This window comes from Coffea arabica, chromosome 11e (genome assembly GCF_036785885.1).
Source record: "Coffea arabica cultivar ET-39 chromosome 11e, Coffea Arabica ET-39 HiFi, whole genome shotgun sequence".
NCBI lineage: Eukaryota > Viridiplantae > Streptophyta > Magnoliopsida > Gentianales > Rubiaceae > Coffea > Coffea arabica.
Genome location: NC_092331.1, coordinates 57,213,480 through 57,229,497, shown reverse-complemented (window position 1 = coordinate 57,229,497; position 16,018 = coordinate 57,213,480). Strand labels below are relative to the sequence as shown.

Below are 16,018 nucleotides of genomic sequence, written 5' to 3'. Positions count from 1 at the left end.
TTAAACCCATCCTGAATCTTCAATTGCCTTCAATGACTCGAGGAAGAACAGTACAATTTTAATCTAAATATGCAAGAATTGTACTGGCTGTCATACGCAGCTAAAGGCATGTTCTTCTTGACAGGGCATTTACAGCAGCTGCTATCAATCTAAACACAGTAGCCCACCGAAGTTAAGGTATTATTCCTGCAGTAGTCTCTCGTCTAATCAAGTTTGTACAGTAACTAAAATTTGCAACATAACTGAAGCAGAACTCTTTAGCTCTCTTTAGACTCTAAAAGTTGCAAGTCAAAAATAAAAGATGGTGAGCCACCAAGGAAATATAGTCACCACAAGATTAGGACAATTGAATCTTCAGATAAGGGAAGACTCGTGGATCTAATATTTGACATGTACAAGTTACCTCTAAATCTAGATGAAGCATTATATTCTCTTCGTGTTATAGATTGTAGGCAATACGAGAGTGGGAAAATGAGTACACAGAAAACGAATATTTACTGTTGGATCTAGAAAGTTAAACCCTTTTCTAATGCTCGTGACCTAATAATAATCCTACCATCTTTACCAAGCAAATCTCGTAAGAGAAAAGTCTAGAGCAATCATAAATAGCTCGCACAGAAAAATGTAGCAGAGGCAGAGCCCATTACTAGCAAAGCTTGGAAATGCCAAAGACACCGTGGGATGGGAATCATGATTCAAGTCCCCTTTACCCAAGTTAGACTTTTCATCAAGGTCACTGATGTTCTCATGTAATGTTGTGGCTTCTTGATGACATGGTTTTACCCCATAAGGAGCATGGCCTGTTGACTTCAATTCAATTGGATAGCAGAGATTTGTGTTGTTCCATGCCCCAAAACGCCTCCCCATTTTCCCATAAAACAGCTCAGAGAATTTAAGCTCTCCTGTCAGATAATTTCCGTTCAGGTAGATAGCACTAATGTTAGGTAATGCTCCGATTCTTGGTGGGATATCCCCAGCAAGATTGTTATCATTAAGGCCCAAAAATCTCAATCTTTTTAGTTCTGCTATGGAATCTGGAATCCCACCTGTCAAACTCATATTGGACAAATCCAATACAAGTAAACATTTGAGATTCTGCCAATTAAGGCTCATAATATCTCCGCCAACAGGATTGTTTGATAAGACTAATTCTTCCACGGAACTCATTTCTTGAAATGACTTGGTCAATCCACCTGAAAACCTGTTGCGACTAAGATCCAATAACGTTAGATTCTTTAAATTCCGAAGTTCTCCCTGGATGCTCCCTGCTAATTGATTGCTGCTTAAATCAAGCTTCAGAAGTGAAGTCAGCTTTCCAAGAGTATGAGGCAATGGACCAGACAATAAGTTCCTGCTCAAATCCAGGATCAAAAGTCCGCTCAGGCTTCCTAAACTATCGGGGATTTTACCTGTAATCTGATTTTGAGAAAGAACTAGCCGCTTCAGGTTTGATAAATTGCCAATATCTGTTGGGATTTTAGAACTCAATCCGTTTTGAATTAGCACTAAAGATTGGAGATTCTTTAGGCCCCCAAAAGTTGCTGGAATCTGTCCAACAAGCCCTGGATTCGACCGGAACTCTAAGGACTCCAAACTGTCAGCCAGTGATTCCCATTTATCAGTAGGGATCGTGAGCAGATGGTGGGGCGAAACAAAGCAATTGAAAAATGAGAGGGATTTAAGGTGCTTTAGTGCAAATAAATGGGGTCCAAAGTCAGCATTGGGAGCACAATTAAGGGAGTTGTCATGAACAGGTCCAATGTCCAGGGAAGTTACATACCACAAGCCATTGGAGAGGTCACAGGACACACCCTGTAGAATAGACAGCAAAAGGCATATCATAAATGTGCAGCTATAAATTTCTGCAAATACAGCAAATTACTGCGCATGACACATGGAGACCTAAAAAACAATGGATCAAATTAGTAAAAGTAACTTTAGACGGCAAATTTTCAAATTTCAAGAGTAAGACAGTAAGTTGTTATACTTCAACAGTAAAAAAAAGAGACAATTTTTTGGCATTACCACGGTTAGAATCAAGCCAATGCATGGAAACTTTGTAGGCAGTTCCAAATTCATGTTTTATCTTATTTTCACCAAAATGATGAATCAATACGATAGTTGAATAAAGATTCTTGATTTTGATCATGTATCTCAGGTAAGTGTTACTGTGTCACAACAGCGCTAAAGATTTTTTAGGAGTCAAACTTAGTAAAAGATCCTAGACAGAGTTGTCATCACGAGATGATTCTTATTGTGGGATGAGCAAGGACAAACTAATTCTTACTAAAGTTTATATCTTTTTTTCTTTAAGTTTCATCTAATTGCTACTTGAAAGTGTAGGCATGGCAAATAAACCTCAACTTAAATTTTCTAATAATTTCATGTTGTGTATATTCTATATTCCCCCTGTTTCTTTTCTAGATAAGGTGCACTTTACATTGGTGGCTCATAAAAGTTGTTCCCACTTCTCCAACGGACTCAGGCTAAAACAAAAGAGTACGGGTAGACATATTCCAAGGACAATCACATGGAATTAAAGGGAAAAAAAATCCAACTATGTAAAGTTTGCACTCATTTTTGGAAAGATATTGTGTGGAAAAAAGTTACCTGGATTGGTGTCCACCCACAGGGATCAGGATAGAGATCAGAACCATTCCACCATTTACCAACAAAGCTCTGAATGGTAGAATACAGAGCCTCTTGCTCAGCTTTCTCCATTGGAGCTGCAATGCTAATGCTAGCTGCAGCTTGTCCACTGCAGCTAAAACTCATATGGAGTATGCAAAGCAGAATAAAAAACATTGAAGATGCGAAAACCTTCATCATTTCCTTGTGCCAAAAGTGAAGATTAAGGATCAAGAAAGATGTGAACTTGAGCCCAAATCAAAGTAGAAAGCAAGATATATCTCTTCTTGACTGATGATTCTGATACTTCAAAATGCATGAGCTACTCCAGCCACAAATAGAGACTTAAAAGTTACGAGGGAAAATCCAGAAGGTAATGCTTCAAGAAGGAAAACACCAAGAAATCCAATAAAACATGAAAAAGAGAATTGTAGAGGACCAAAGTGACAAACTTGTGAGATCTTTCTTCCCCAATTTTTATAGGACGGCCAAGGTTGAAAAGGAAGCATAAAGGAACCGAGAGAACAGAAGATTTAAGTCTAGGATGTCTTGCAGTTGAAGCCTAGCATTAGCATTCCGAAGTATAGAGAGCACAAATCTCAACACTCAAAAAGCAATTGCAGTAAAGTCAATAATAAGATCTGAACAGTGGAAGCAAAGCAGTAGGCTTTGAGAAGAGAAAGGGAAAGGGAAAGTGAAAGGTAGCTGAAACTCTATATTATAAACTCTAGGCAGTATACAACAGCTAGGCTTTGCAGACTAAAGTCTTTATGATTCTACTTTATCAGAATGATTGTGATTAGAAATAAATTACTTATTGACATAATCATTGAATGCATAACTATAGAAGGTTCTGACTTTTTTTTTTTTTTTAATTTTTGTGGTGGACTATAGCAGTTGGGGGTTTATCATTTATTGGTTTCTATTGGTTAGGGTTTTGGGGGACCATTTGTTGCATGCAAGATGGAGAGGTGCATGTAAATGCGTGCAAGACAAAGGTAGTTTTTGGTAATGAGATGGCTGTTTATCTCGCTTGGGGCTGAAGGTTTTTTTAACAGATCTCTGAAATCTGAATGATCAGTTTGAGGGACAAGACAAAAGTGTGGCACAAAGGCTTTGGAAAGTGGAAACTTTAATAGTATCTGCAAGTGGGCTTTCATTCTTACTTACATCCAGGTCTTACATATATTATGTCAAGTGAAATTTCGATATTTTCCTACTGAATGATTGAACAGTTTTCGGAGATTGAAAATACTACCGGAGATGCAGATGCAGGAGAAACGAAAAGTCAAGTGCATTTTCACAACATTCTTTTCCATCTTTTGACACTTCTTGGTTTGTACCCCTCAGAATCCAGTACATCCCATCAATGTTTTCTTTCATGGTTCTTTGAATGTGGGTGAAGAAGTTTTTATCATACATATGAGAGTACGCTTCTTGGAGGAGAAAGAAGCGTGAAATTCCATTGAGGGCAACTGGTTTCCTAGACAAACTGGACTTTACCCACCTCAGAGATTTGTTAGTTCATCAATCTTTAGTTAATATCACTAAACATGGACACACAAAAAATACTTCAAGATTAACCCAAAAGAAAGATTCTAATGACCTAATTATAGCTGAAGATTGTTACTGAAATCAATAAAAGAGCAAACTGGAATAGGCCCACTACTGACAACCATTTACTTATGATGAGCTAGCATGATCAAAACAAATGATATTGGCTCGCAATCTCAGAGTACAGCGCTCTTTGTCAGTGCTGAAAATCCCTACTCGAGCAAATGTACAAATTTCCGAAGACCTTTGTTTGTAGTCACGGCTCCATCTAATTTTTATAGCATTAACAGGGGACTAATATTTTGTAACGAGGCCACGGTCTCATGCAACCCCTAGTTATCTAAAACACACACATATACATAAACAAGTGTGCTTGTCCAACAGTAAAAGTAGATTTTCAAAAAATAACTTCTTTTTGGTATAGAACCATACTGTTTTATTTCAACTTGCTGGTGACTAAAAAGAGTGGGTTAGTCCATCTTTCTTCCAATGTTCAATCCAAAGCATATAACCCCAAGCAACAAAATATTCCACCTATGTCCATGACATGCATACGTACGAAAAAGATAAAGGAGGGACCAGAGCTAGACAATAATTGTAACAGTAATCAATGAAGGTTGGAACCATTTGTTAATAGGCCAGGGACCACCGCCAGCCGGAGAGGCAGCACCCCCGCCCCCCCAAGAGCCCCACGTCTCCATTTCTACTTTCTACTTTCTTTTATTTTTTGCTTCTTAATTTCCTACCTTCGGACCACCTTTTTAGTCATGGAAAGAGGGACGGCTGCAATTAAGAATATGAGCTCCTAGCCCACACTAAATTATCTTGCCAGGCCTAAATAAGCTGACTAGTAATTGTCTTCCTTGTTAACATTTTCTCAACGATGTGCTGCTTAGGATGGTAATCAGAATTTAAAGCCAGGGATGCCGAGCATGGTTTCTTCAATGTTTTAAGTACTCATATGGACATAGAGGAAGTTTTGACGAGAACCAGATAAACCAGTTTAAAGGGTAAAATATGTCCAAATCTTAAACCAAGGTGTATTCGAAGTTTGAAGCAGACGACCCAATTTGAATGGCAAAATATGCTCAAGTCTAAAACAAAGGGGTATCAACCATTCAACTCTTTCCTGGCTTTGAAATCTTTATCCAGAAACCGTCCAAATCGGAGTGTTAATTACCACCCACGCTCGTGGCTATCGAAAGCCGGAGATAGAAGGTTAGACCCTCCCTTGCTCCGGTTCTCTATACCAATTCCCACTCACATTGTATGAGACCAAAATAGGCAAAGTTGGAGGTGAATGAAATGGCTATGATGGAAATAATAATTGTTGTAATCAAACAATGAGCATTGCTTAGTGCTGTTAGCACGGCTCTTTTCTATTTTAGCATTGGTATCCTTCCATCATTCTATCTCATTTTAGATTCTAATTTGGATTTCTAACTTTTCAATTTTCTTTGTGATAGCCAAGAAAACAAAATCAAGAATCTTTTACACCTTAGGACGTTCATAAATCAGCATAACAAAGACGACAGTCTTATGATATTAGTTCGATTGCAAACGGGCCCAAGAACCCAGATTACATTGGACAATAACTTCTTTATAACTGCTCAGGGTCTACAAATGAATGAGAGTCACGAAAATGCACAGAAGCTGGTAAAAATAGAAAAGGGGGATAAACTACCATCTGCAGTAATATATGGCAGCGGACCTAACAACCTGATCTAAACCTAAAAGCTATAAAGCACTAATGATCAAAATCGACCAACACTGCTGGAGAATGAACCTCCTTTGGCTTTGATATACTAATGAAAAAAGAAACATTCCACCCGAACACAACCAAGGCTCCCTCAGAAGTGGAATTTATTAGGATGTGAAGAAGTTCCAGATCTTTCTACTCACTGACGTCTCACCAGGATGCTCGGAGTCATCTCCGTCATCGTCGTCGTTGTCATCTCCAACATCACTATACAAGGTGCTCCCATGCTCATCTTCACCATTATACTCTCGTGTACCATTAACCTCACTAAAATCTACAACTTCAATTTCTGCTGCATCAGCATCACCATCCAAGTTACTCCCAGGTCTTCTAAACTGCAGTACAGCAAGAAGTATAGAAAAGGTCATCTTTTAAGATCAAGAAAGTAAAAGTGAAGACACAGAAATAACGCTTTTACCTGAAAAGCTTGATCAGATGTAGCCCTAGTTTTGTCACGTTTGTAAGATGTAACCTGCACTAAGGGAATTGGATTGTGCTTGTCACTGGCAATTTCAACTACTGGTCCAGAAGTAACTTCAGCATTTACTGCTTCAAAAGTTCCATCACCACCGCCTTCTGCTGCTTCAACCCTCTTCCTGCTGTCTACTGAAGCTTGTGAAGCTGTAGCAGTTCCTACGCTGATCATTCAAGCATGAAAGCTTAAGACAAAGGCATGCCTGATGGCCACTTAGAAAGATGGGGCAGATAAGGAGGGACTACCACAAAATGTTTTGTGCAAGGACAGAAATTAAGCTCAGATTGATCAAAACATTTGAAACAACTCTCCTTCTAGATAAAGATGAGGACTAAGTATTAAACAGCATTTTCTTGATCCATCCTCACAATAGAACACAAGCAAACAGAGAGATGCCCTAGCAAGGTTGAAGTCAATCAACTATTACATCTTCAACACACACACACACACACACACACACACAGAGACTCTGACTTCTACCAAATAGCAAATCATACCAAGAACTGCTTAAACATCAGTAATTTATTGCCAAAAATTTAGGACACGGAACTCACAGCAATGTACTTGGTCAGTCAGTTACTACACCCTGGTTTCACTGTTCACGGGATTTAGTATCAGAATTCAGAACCAAATTTAAACTTAAAAGCAGAGAGAAGTGAGAGATGCAGCCAAGAGTTGAACTCAACATAATTTCCTCTTGGCAATTTTATATGTTCATTGCAAATTAACACATTCTTCTCCATTTATGCAGATTTATCTGTGAGATTAAAAACAGATCCAGTAGCTTCTGAGCAGGTTCTGAGGATATTGAAAAACAGGAACAGCAGTCCACTAAGGGTGATATTGAGACTACTCTTTTCTTCTCGACCTGTCAATCACCCTGGTCAACATCATTCTGTTGCATATTCCTTTGGTTACTGCCTGAGTTATCCAGCCTATTCAGGTGGTCAGTTCTGTAGTCAATCAAATGAGATGCATAGTGGCTGGTTGGAAGGGGATTGAGAGAAGTAAAGTCTATGTTGACCCGGCATGGAGTGGGGATTCGATTGCAGCCAATTTGTCTTAGTTGTGCAGTTTATACTTTTCCTCTTATTGTTTTGTGGTTAGTATAGCTTTGTATTACTGAGTTTCCATACTCTGTGTAAATAATGCTCTCTGTATCTTTGGTATACAATAGAATGATCTCTTTTACCTCAAAAAAAACACACACAAACTTGGTGCCTCAACAAGTTTGAAAACTGTGAAAGCTACAAAGCTAACTCATCACTCAACAACATGGAACATATCAACGAAAGAGAACCGCTGTGACCTGTCATTCCTCTCCCACCACCCAAAAGAACAGAAGGGAAGAACAAGAAAAAGAAGAACCAGAAATATCCATGAAGACATGCAAATGAGAATTATATCATAATACTTAAACACAATAAATACACAAACTTACGTCTTATGCCGTCTAAGATTGTAACGCTTCTCCCCTGGGTTTTGTAAAGGAGTAACAGTTTGCCTCCTTTTCCTGCGGCCACCGGCTGTGACGCTTTCAGAATGTCCTTCACTCCCATCTGCCTCGAGCTCACCCCCAGTCATAATAGAACTTTGAGCTCGTGTCCTCTTCCTGGCAGTTTTATCAGCAAGGCTTAATTCTGCCCTACTCTCATCATTGATAGCATTCTTCTGTTGCTCCTCATGGATTATAGGTCCATTAGGCATGTTCCCCAAAATAACAGCAGCATCTTCTACAACTGCCTTCACAGAATGTGTTCTACGAGGTCGACCCCTAGTTTTTTTCTCAGGTCTCTGTTGACCACTTCTCCGCTCAGTATGCTGGGAATCTTCGGTAACTTGCTGTATCCTACCCTCCACATTACTCAGGTTATCACCTGATGCAGCAACTTCAAGAGATTGATCTGCTCCTTCAAAAGTACTAGGTGCAGCAGTTTTTGCAATAAAATCCATACTAGATCCTTCAGTTTTTCCATCTACAAACAACGGCCTATCAAAGACCGTTTGCTCCAAATTTTGTGGTCCCAAATGCTTTATCGTTTTAGGGGACAAGTTAAAAAGTCTTGAGGTGCACTTTTGGAGCCAAGATACACGGCCACCAGATCCTGAAGACTTCAAATCAGTCTCAGTTGGAGATCTTCCAACTTTTGTTCCATAAGAAGAAACCTTCTCCAAAAGTTCATCTTCCATTGGAGGAGCAGAAGCCTCATTGTGCTCAATTTCAGCCAAATCAGAAAGTACATAATCTCTAACAAAATCACCACAGCTTTTGCAATTTTTGAGCCTCTCAACAAATGCAAGAAATTGGCTCCTCTGCTGTACAAATCTTCCCCTCTGATCCTTTAGCTTCTCGATCAGCATGACAAGCTCATCAATGTCCTTCTGCATTTCAAGCTGTTGCTTCTTTAGCTGTTCCCTATTCGAGACAATATCCTGTTTTTCCCTCTCAAAGCTAAATCTTTCAGAGCTCAAATATTCTAATTCCTTCTTTACTTCTTCCTTCTGATAATTGATGTTACTAAGTTCTGTCTCTCTCTCCAACTCAAATTCTCTCCGCTTTTCCTGCAGACTTTTCTCCATTTCCTCCTGCTTTTTCAGCATATCAGTCTCAAGATTCATTCTCCGAGCCTCAAAATCACGCTGCAATTGGTCACGTTCATTTCGATATTTGTCAGATAAAACAGATTCCTCATATCTCATGTTAGCAGCAAACGATTCCTTCTCCAGTTTGATAACCTCTAATTCTCTCCTGATGTAGTCCTCATTGGCGATCCTTTCATTTCGCAACCGATCCTCTTCAGAGTGCTGCAACTTCTCAAACATCTGTTTCTCTTCTGTGAGTTGTTGCAATTCAGCAGTAACAGCCGCTCTCTTTTCATCCAAAGCCTCCCAACCTTCCTCAAATTTCTTTCTATCCTGTTTCAGATCCTCCCCCTCTTTCAAAAGCAATTCTTTCTTAAGTCTGCACTTCTCTATTTCTTCTTTCAACTCTGTTTGCAATCGAGCATACTCTCTCCTCTCGGCATCAATAACTTTAAGCCTTTCACTCTCAACATGAATATCTAGTTGCTTTTGACTAATTTCAACCTCCATCTTTTTAAGCTCATCTTTAAGAACTAGCAAACTTTCCTTCTCAGAAATTATTTCTTCCTTTACTAAATCCAAATTTTTCTCCTCCTTCTTCATATTTTTCTCCTTCTCTTTCAAAAGTTTCAACTTTGCTTCAACATCCTTCTCTTTCTCCTTTACTCTGTCTGATTTATTTTCTAATCCTTGCTCCCTTTTCCTCAGCTTTTCCTCCATGTGGGTGATTTCAGCTTCCTTCTCATCCAAATCATCAGACTTTTTCCTCATTTCCTCATCAAGTAGTCTTCTCTTCCCCTCCAATTCAGACTCGAACTGTTGGTTCTTCAGATCCAGAGCAATGCGTTGCTCATCAAGAAGCTTCTGAATTTCCACCTGTAAAAAGAAACTTGGATCGTCACTTTGCTTTCAAGAAAATCCTGAAACGTCTGGCAAAAACTTTAAAAGGATTGTGTTTGGTTCATATGGAAATCATACTTGTCATGACTTAAGGTGCAAATTTGACATAAAATTTTCAACTCCAACCAAAAAGAATAAAATGATGTGTTTTACACAAATTATAAAGCTCGTGGAGGATTAGATTCTTTGAATGCTGAATATCCACCAAATGGCAACCCAAAAAAAAAAAAAAGTAACTGCTTAAAAATTTCTAGTAAATTGACTGCTATACTCTCAGGCATAACTGAGGGTCAAAAGTTCTGTAAGGCCAACCACCAGAGTTGCAGGCACAGCAGTTTCCAAATAAGCAGTACAATTGATAAATAAATAGTAAATCTTAAATTACAGCATTTTCTCCAAATTATGGTGAAAGAATCTTAAATAAATAGTAAATCTTCACATGATGATTTACTTAAGCAAGATCTCTTTTAGCCAGTAAAATATATTTCAAGATTAGTGATTAACCACATAGCCCTTTATCAAATAAAATATCATCTTAAACAATAGTACAAGGAAGAATTCAGCCACACAACAATTATTTCCAGCAGCAAATACACTCAATATAGCAATTCTTTCCTACTTTGCCTATTTATTGTTACCAACTGTCCACATTCAGAGAGCTTCTAAGTCATTGATGTATTTTTCAAAAAAGCCCATAATTTGACAAACTATGGAAGCAAAATAACACTTCAGCTAACAGTACACCTAAACCAAGAGACCAAAGAAAGAGTAAACAAAAAGAAAACTCAAAACAAATATATGCCAACGAGTCAACCAATTAGCCATTGCTACTCACTCTTTCTCTGGCACTAAGTTTCTCTGTTAAAGTACTCAACTCCTTCTCTTTTTCCTCTAGTTGCCTCCTTAAATACTCAGCTTTCTGCAGCCAAATAACCAGAGGTTAATATTCATGTTCTGTTTGAATAAACCACATAACCGTATGGAATTTCTATTCTGCAGATATATGTTAAATACAAAACTAAAAAATTGCATATCTTTATCAATATTGTAAATAAACACATCATAAAAAATTCACCTCCTCCTTCACAGCTAAGCTTTCCAGCCTAACTTCTATATCATGTTCTTTCTCCTTCAGAACCAAATTAGCTAAATTAATCTTCTCCATTTTTTCTTCAAGCATCTTTTCACTCTGCTTTAGAACCTTGTCCATTCCATTCGCCTTTTCTTCTCTTTCATTAATAATTCTCCGAGCCTCGCACAATTTCTCTTCCCCTTCTTGCAATTTCTTTTCCCACTCCCTTATATCTTCCCTATGCTTGGAAAATGAAGCTTCATGTGCTTCCTGCCTGAGGCAACAGTACAAAAGCAAAAAGATACACACCTCATAAAATAGTGGTACAAAAAACTTCATAAGTATACGAATACAATCATAGATAAATGAGCATACTCTGCCTTTAAAGACATGCGTTCTCTCCTAAGCACACTTTCACGAGCTTCAATCTCCAGTAATTTCCGATCCAGCTCCAAAGTCTTTCTACTTGCCTCAGCAAGCTTTGCATCGGCAGCACTCAACTTCTCTTGGACTTCAAACGAGCTATCCTGTGCTCCAGATACCAAAGCCTTAGCATCGGCCAACTTAGTCTCAGAAGTAAGCTTGACCTGTTCACACTCTACACGTGTTTCACGTAAAGCCTTCTCAAGCTGCATTAGGACGTTTCAAGGTACATGTTAGAGAAAAAACAGGACAAAGAAGTGGGCGGAACCAAATTCACTTGCAAGTTCATTGAAGCACAACCCTAGACTGTTTAAAGACTTTTCATTCTTGATATTTAGTGGAAGACTTTCACCATAGTTGACCTTCACTGCCATTCCAATAAGCAATTAACGTTCATATAAAATACATATAAAAAAGGAAGCAAAGAGTTTAATTATATCCCATACATAATTGGCTAAATGATGTGATACATGTCAAAATAATCAAAAACAAGTCAAGAAGTTTAATCATTTCGATAATTATTGCCAAAAGGCAAGAACGAGGTACAAAAGTTTGTTGCCAAAATATTACTGCCAAAAAGCAAGAAATCCTTACATCAGCCACACATTGCCTCTCAACATTTAATGCTTTTCTCAGATTTTCCTCCCGTTTCTCCACTTCAGCTAGAGCAATTGAATGAGATGCCTGCTCACGTTTGAGTAGTTCCTGGCCTTCTGCAATAGATTCTCTAAGTTCTTCAAACTTTGAGGTCCATTCCTTTTTCTCAATCAAAAGTAGTCCCATATAGTGTTGATAGTCAAGCAGCTGTAGAAAAGGACAATCAAATATGGGGGTCAACACGGTGAAGTATACTTTCACACGATAATCAATGAGCTGAACAATCAAATATCTTGGTCAAATGACCTGGAGATAAGGAGAAGTACTTTCATGCATGATCAAAGAATAGGGTTTTGGGGAAACAAGAGAAGCCTCGTTTAGAGGCTAAAAAGAACAAGAAATCCAACACATACCTAATATAAAGCAGGGATATATTTAAAGCCTAACACTTGCCTCGCAGACTAAAGGGCTAATCCAAAAAATAATATCTTTCTTATACTAATCCATAAAGTCATTTTAAAGACATATCCTGCTTGTTTATCCTTATCTAATGACCCTCTACATCCTGATAAAAAACGTGAAGAGATATGCTTTTATTGTAGCTTGAGTGCTCCATTTCAACATGCTATACCACTTCAAAGAAAAGACTTAATTCTTTTACTTGTCTGGAATTTAATGAAAGTTAAAAACTTTTACATTGCAACTCATAAAGAAAAAATATACGCCTTCACTTTAAATTTCTCATATGTCAAAGAAAAATCCCGCCAAAACAAATAGATTAAAAGTATTAGAATTTTATATCATTTTACACAAAAGCATAAAGTGGTTATAAATTTTAATAAATCTAAACGAATATGAATAATATTCATGAACTAACTTTACAGATATCCCAAGAAGATCCAAATAAACAGAAAATAAAAGAATTTACTCCAGTAATTTACCTCACGTTCAAGCCTGGCAATTTTCTCAAGCAAAGCTTCCTTATCACGCCTCTCCATTGTAGCCTCATCCAACAACCCTACTTCCCTAAACCTCCTCCAATCATCCATATTCTCCAACTCACCCACCTCCCGGCCCCCATTGTCACTCAGCAGACCCAGCGGCGGTGGCGGAGGCGGCTCCGCCGGACCGTCAATATACATCACCGCCTTGCCCTTCCCCAAATTTCTAGGGTTTGATGCCGTCGTCCTTGGACCCCCACCGCTCCTCGCGGACCCCAAGGCCTCGCTCCGAGGCGTTATTGATAACGCCGGCCACGGATTCTTCTGAGGAGTAAACATTTACCGGAAAATTCTATTCTTTATCGGAATTTCAAATTTTCTTATGCCAGGAAATCAAACGGAACCCTAATGGCGAAGAGGAAACCCTTCTGCTTTATTGATGGAATTCCCGCTTCAGGTGAACGAAATATGTAATTTTTGTGGGTTAGATGAAAGAAATTAAAAGAAAAAAGGGGAGAAAGTGGGCGTAATCGTTACGGAGACTTGTTAGTGTGCGTTGTGCGTGTCAGTTTGAAGGGAGGGAGAGCCTGGAAAGAGTCGAATGTTCAATCATTGGCTGGGAATTGGGAGTTGGGAGAAAACTTCAGAGATGAAATTACGACCTTGACCTTCTTGGTGCAAGGAGTCATTTCAATTATTTCTGGTGTGTGAGGGGCATAAGAGACTATGCATTTAAACTGAACCGCAAGTCCTTGGGAACACTAGTGCAATTTGGGTAGGAGGTGGTTGTTTAGCCCGTTTGGGTGGCAGATAATAAAGCAATTTTAAGAGTTAAAAGTATTTTTAAAATGTTCGGTAAATATTATTTCATAAAATTACAAGTAGAGCTTTTGATGTCAAAAGTATTTTTAACAAAAATTCAAATTTGATACTTAAAATGTAGTTTTTATGATTTAAAAATAAAATATCAAATTTTATCATTTTTTCTAAATTATGAATCAAATAAAGAGAATATTTTTAAAAATTTTCAAATTACACATTATTCAATAAAATAAAAACTTATTGAACTATATTTCTAAACAATATTTTTAAAATCACTCAAGCGATTAATAAGTACTTTTTATTAAAAACTCCACTATGAAAGTATTTTTTGATAAATTACCACAACTTCTACTAGTATAAGTATCAACTCATATGATGAATTTCAACTTTTGATCTTCTTTATCATGACATAATAATTATCCTTGATAATTGGTACTAGTATTACATATGAATTTGAACACAGATAATCCGTTTTGTTTAGATTGTCATTTTTCTTAAAAAATTTATATATTTTTGTGAAAATTTTTTTAATTTCCATTTTACCTTACGTACATTGTCATGTTCTTAAAAAAATTGTACGTTTTTGTGAAAACATTTTGTCAATTACCATTTTACCTTATATATATCAAATTGTTACAGAATATTTTTCCACAAAAGTTTCAAAAAATAACAATTGAAAAGAACGATAAGTTTTTTCCTAATTTTCAAGCATAGATCGAAAGGTGATTTCAGTATTATTTTTATGCAAAAGTGTACCCAAAATAGAGATGAAGATAATATCAAAAAGGTAGTTTCAGTATTATTTTATGCAAAACTATATCCAAAATAGAGATGAAGATGCACCATTTGGATTGAGGGAATTAGAAGAAAATGGAAGGGAAAAAATTGGAGGGATTTGGGTTTTATTATTCGGATTGATTTTTGAAAAGAAAAAGGAAAGTTATAGAGTGGGAAAGGGAGTTGGATGTAAACGGATAAATTAATTTAAAAAAATTTAAAAATTTTAAAAAAATCATTTTTCCTATATTTTCTAACAAATTAACACTTAGGGTCCGTTTGTTTCGGGTGAAAATGTTTTCCAGGAAAATATTTTCCTAATTTCCCGTGTTTGGTTGCACAAAAATTACTGAAAACATTTTCCTATGTAAATTATTTTCACTCATCTTATGGAAAACAACTTCCCTTCCAAACTTACTGAAGTTGTTTTCCGAAATGCATGCATCCCGCCTGTAGTATGTTCCAAACTTACTGAAAATATCTTGTAGTATGTTCTTTTTTTTTTTAATGTAAACAGGAGGATTCGAACCCAAGACCTCTTCCTTACACTCCCCCCCCCCCCGTACCACCCAACCCAACCCAACCCAACCCTCCCCTTAGTATATTCAAAATAAAAAAAAACCTCATCCTGCTCATCCTATGCTAGTAATTAATTATGTATAATAGGAACATTCTTTTCTAGAGAAACTTTCAGCAGTGAGAGTGCAAGATATATGTCACAATAAGCATTGCATATGATTGATTTTTGACACTAAATGGCCAGCAATTTGTTTATTACTTAAGGAGATATTTTTTATTCATATATACATTTCTCCAAGTTTTTTTAAAGTTAAACAATGAGATAAATTTTCTTATTTTGCATGGGAAGAAATATGTAGTTATAATGTGTAGAAAGTAAAGATAGAGATAAAAGTGAAAATATTTCAAAAGTTAAACAAACACCAGAAAAATAAAGTAAGAAAATATTTTCAATAAGCTAACCAAACACCTGAAAATGATGAAAGGGAAATGATTTTTATGGAAAATTACTTCCACGGAAAATATTTTCCCAAGGAAAACATTTTACTTCCAACCAAACAGACCCTTAATCTTTTCCTTTTATTTCATTTCCTTCTCCAATCCAAACAAATTACTTCATTTATTTTCCTTCCGTATCTAATTCAAACAAGATAATGAAAATTACTTTTTTCTACTCTCCTTTCATTTCCTTTCCATTAGTATCATTTCCTGTCCTTTCCCTTCATTCCTTCAATTCACACGGTGGCACAGAGAATTTTTTTGACTTAGCTATTGTCACAATTCAAATACTTTTTTTTTTTGACAAAAAAAAAATACATTTTTTTTTGGAAATTTTTTTTTTTTAGTGTAAGCGAAGACATGAAAAAGGAGACGAAAAAACAAAGAAGTAAATAAAACTCCACAACTCATGACTCACAAAGGCCCTGAAAAAGGTACATATTACAATACTATTATAATCACTGGCAGAA

The 16,018-nt window shown here is 37.0% G+C and overlaps 2 protein-coding genes across 2 annotated transcripts; both read right to left on the bottom strand.

Annotated features, from left to right (window-relative positions):
- Positions 1 to 406: 406 nt before the first annotated feature.
- Positions 407 to 3,389, bottom strand: LOC113715623 (piriformospora indica-insensitive protein 2-like). The gene is made up of 2 exons (XM_027239875.2): positions 2,611 to 3,389; positions 407 to 1,812 (listed from the first exon to the last, which is right to left on the bottom strand). Exons 1-2 carry the CDS (start codon positions 2,827 to 2,829, stop codon positions 562 to 564), a joined length of 1,470 nt encoding a protein of 489 aa, XP_027095676.1. The 5' UTR covers positions 2,830 to 3,389; the 3' UTR covers positions 407 to 561.
- Positions 3,390 to 5,761: 2,372 nt separating this feature from the next.
- Positions 5,762 to 13,639, bottom strand: LOC140021732 (protein CROWDED NUCLEI 1-like). The gene is made up of 8 exons (XM_072073037.1): positions 12,933 to 13,639; positions 11,989 to 12,198; positions 11,347 to 11,600; positions 10,975 to 11,245; positions 10,735 to 10,818; positions 7,858 to 9,875; positions 6,360 to 6,579; positions 5,762 to 6,276 (listed from the first exon to the last, which is right to left on the bottom strand). The coding sequence occupies exons 1-8, from the start codon at positions 13,269 to 13,271 to the stop codon at positions 6,049 to 6,051; spliced, it is 3,624 nt and encodes a 1,207-aa protein (XP_071929138.1). The 5' UTR covers positions 13,272 to 13,639; the 3' UTR covers positions 5,762 to 6,048.
- Between the last annotated feature and the right edge of the window lie 2,379 nt (positions 13,640 to 16,018).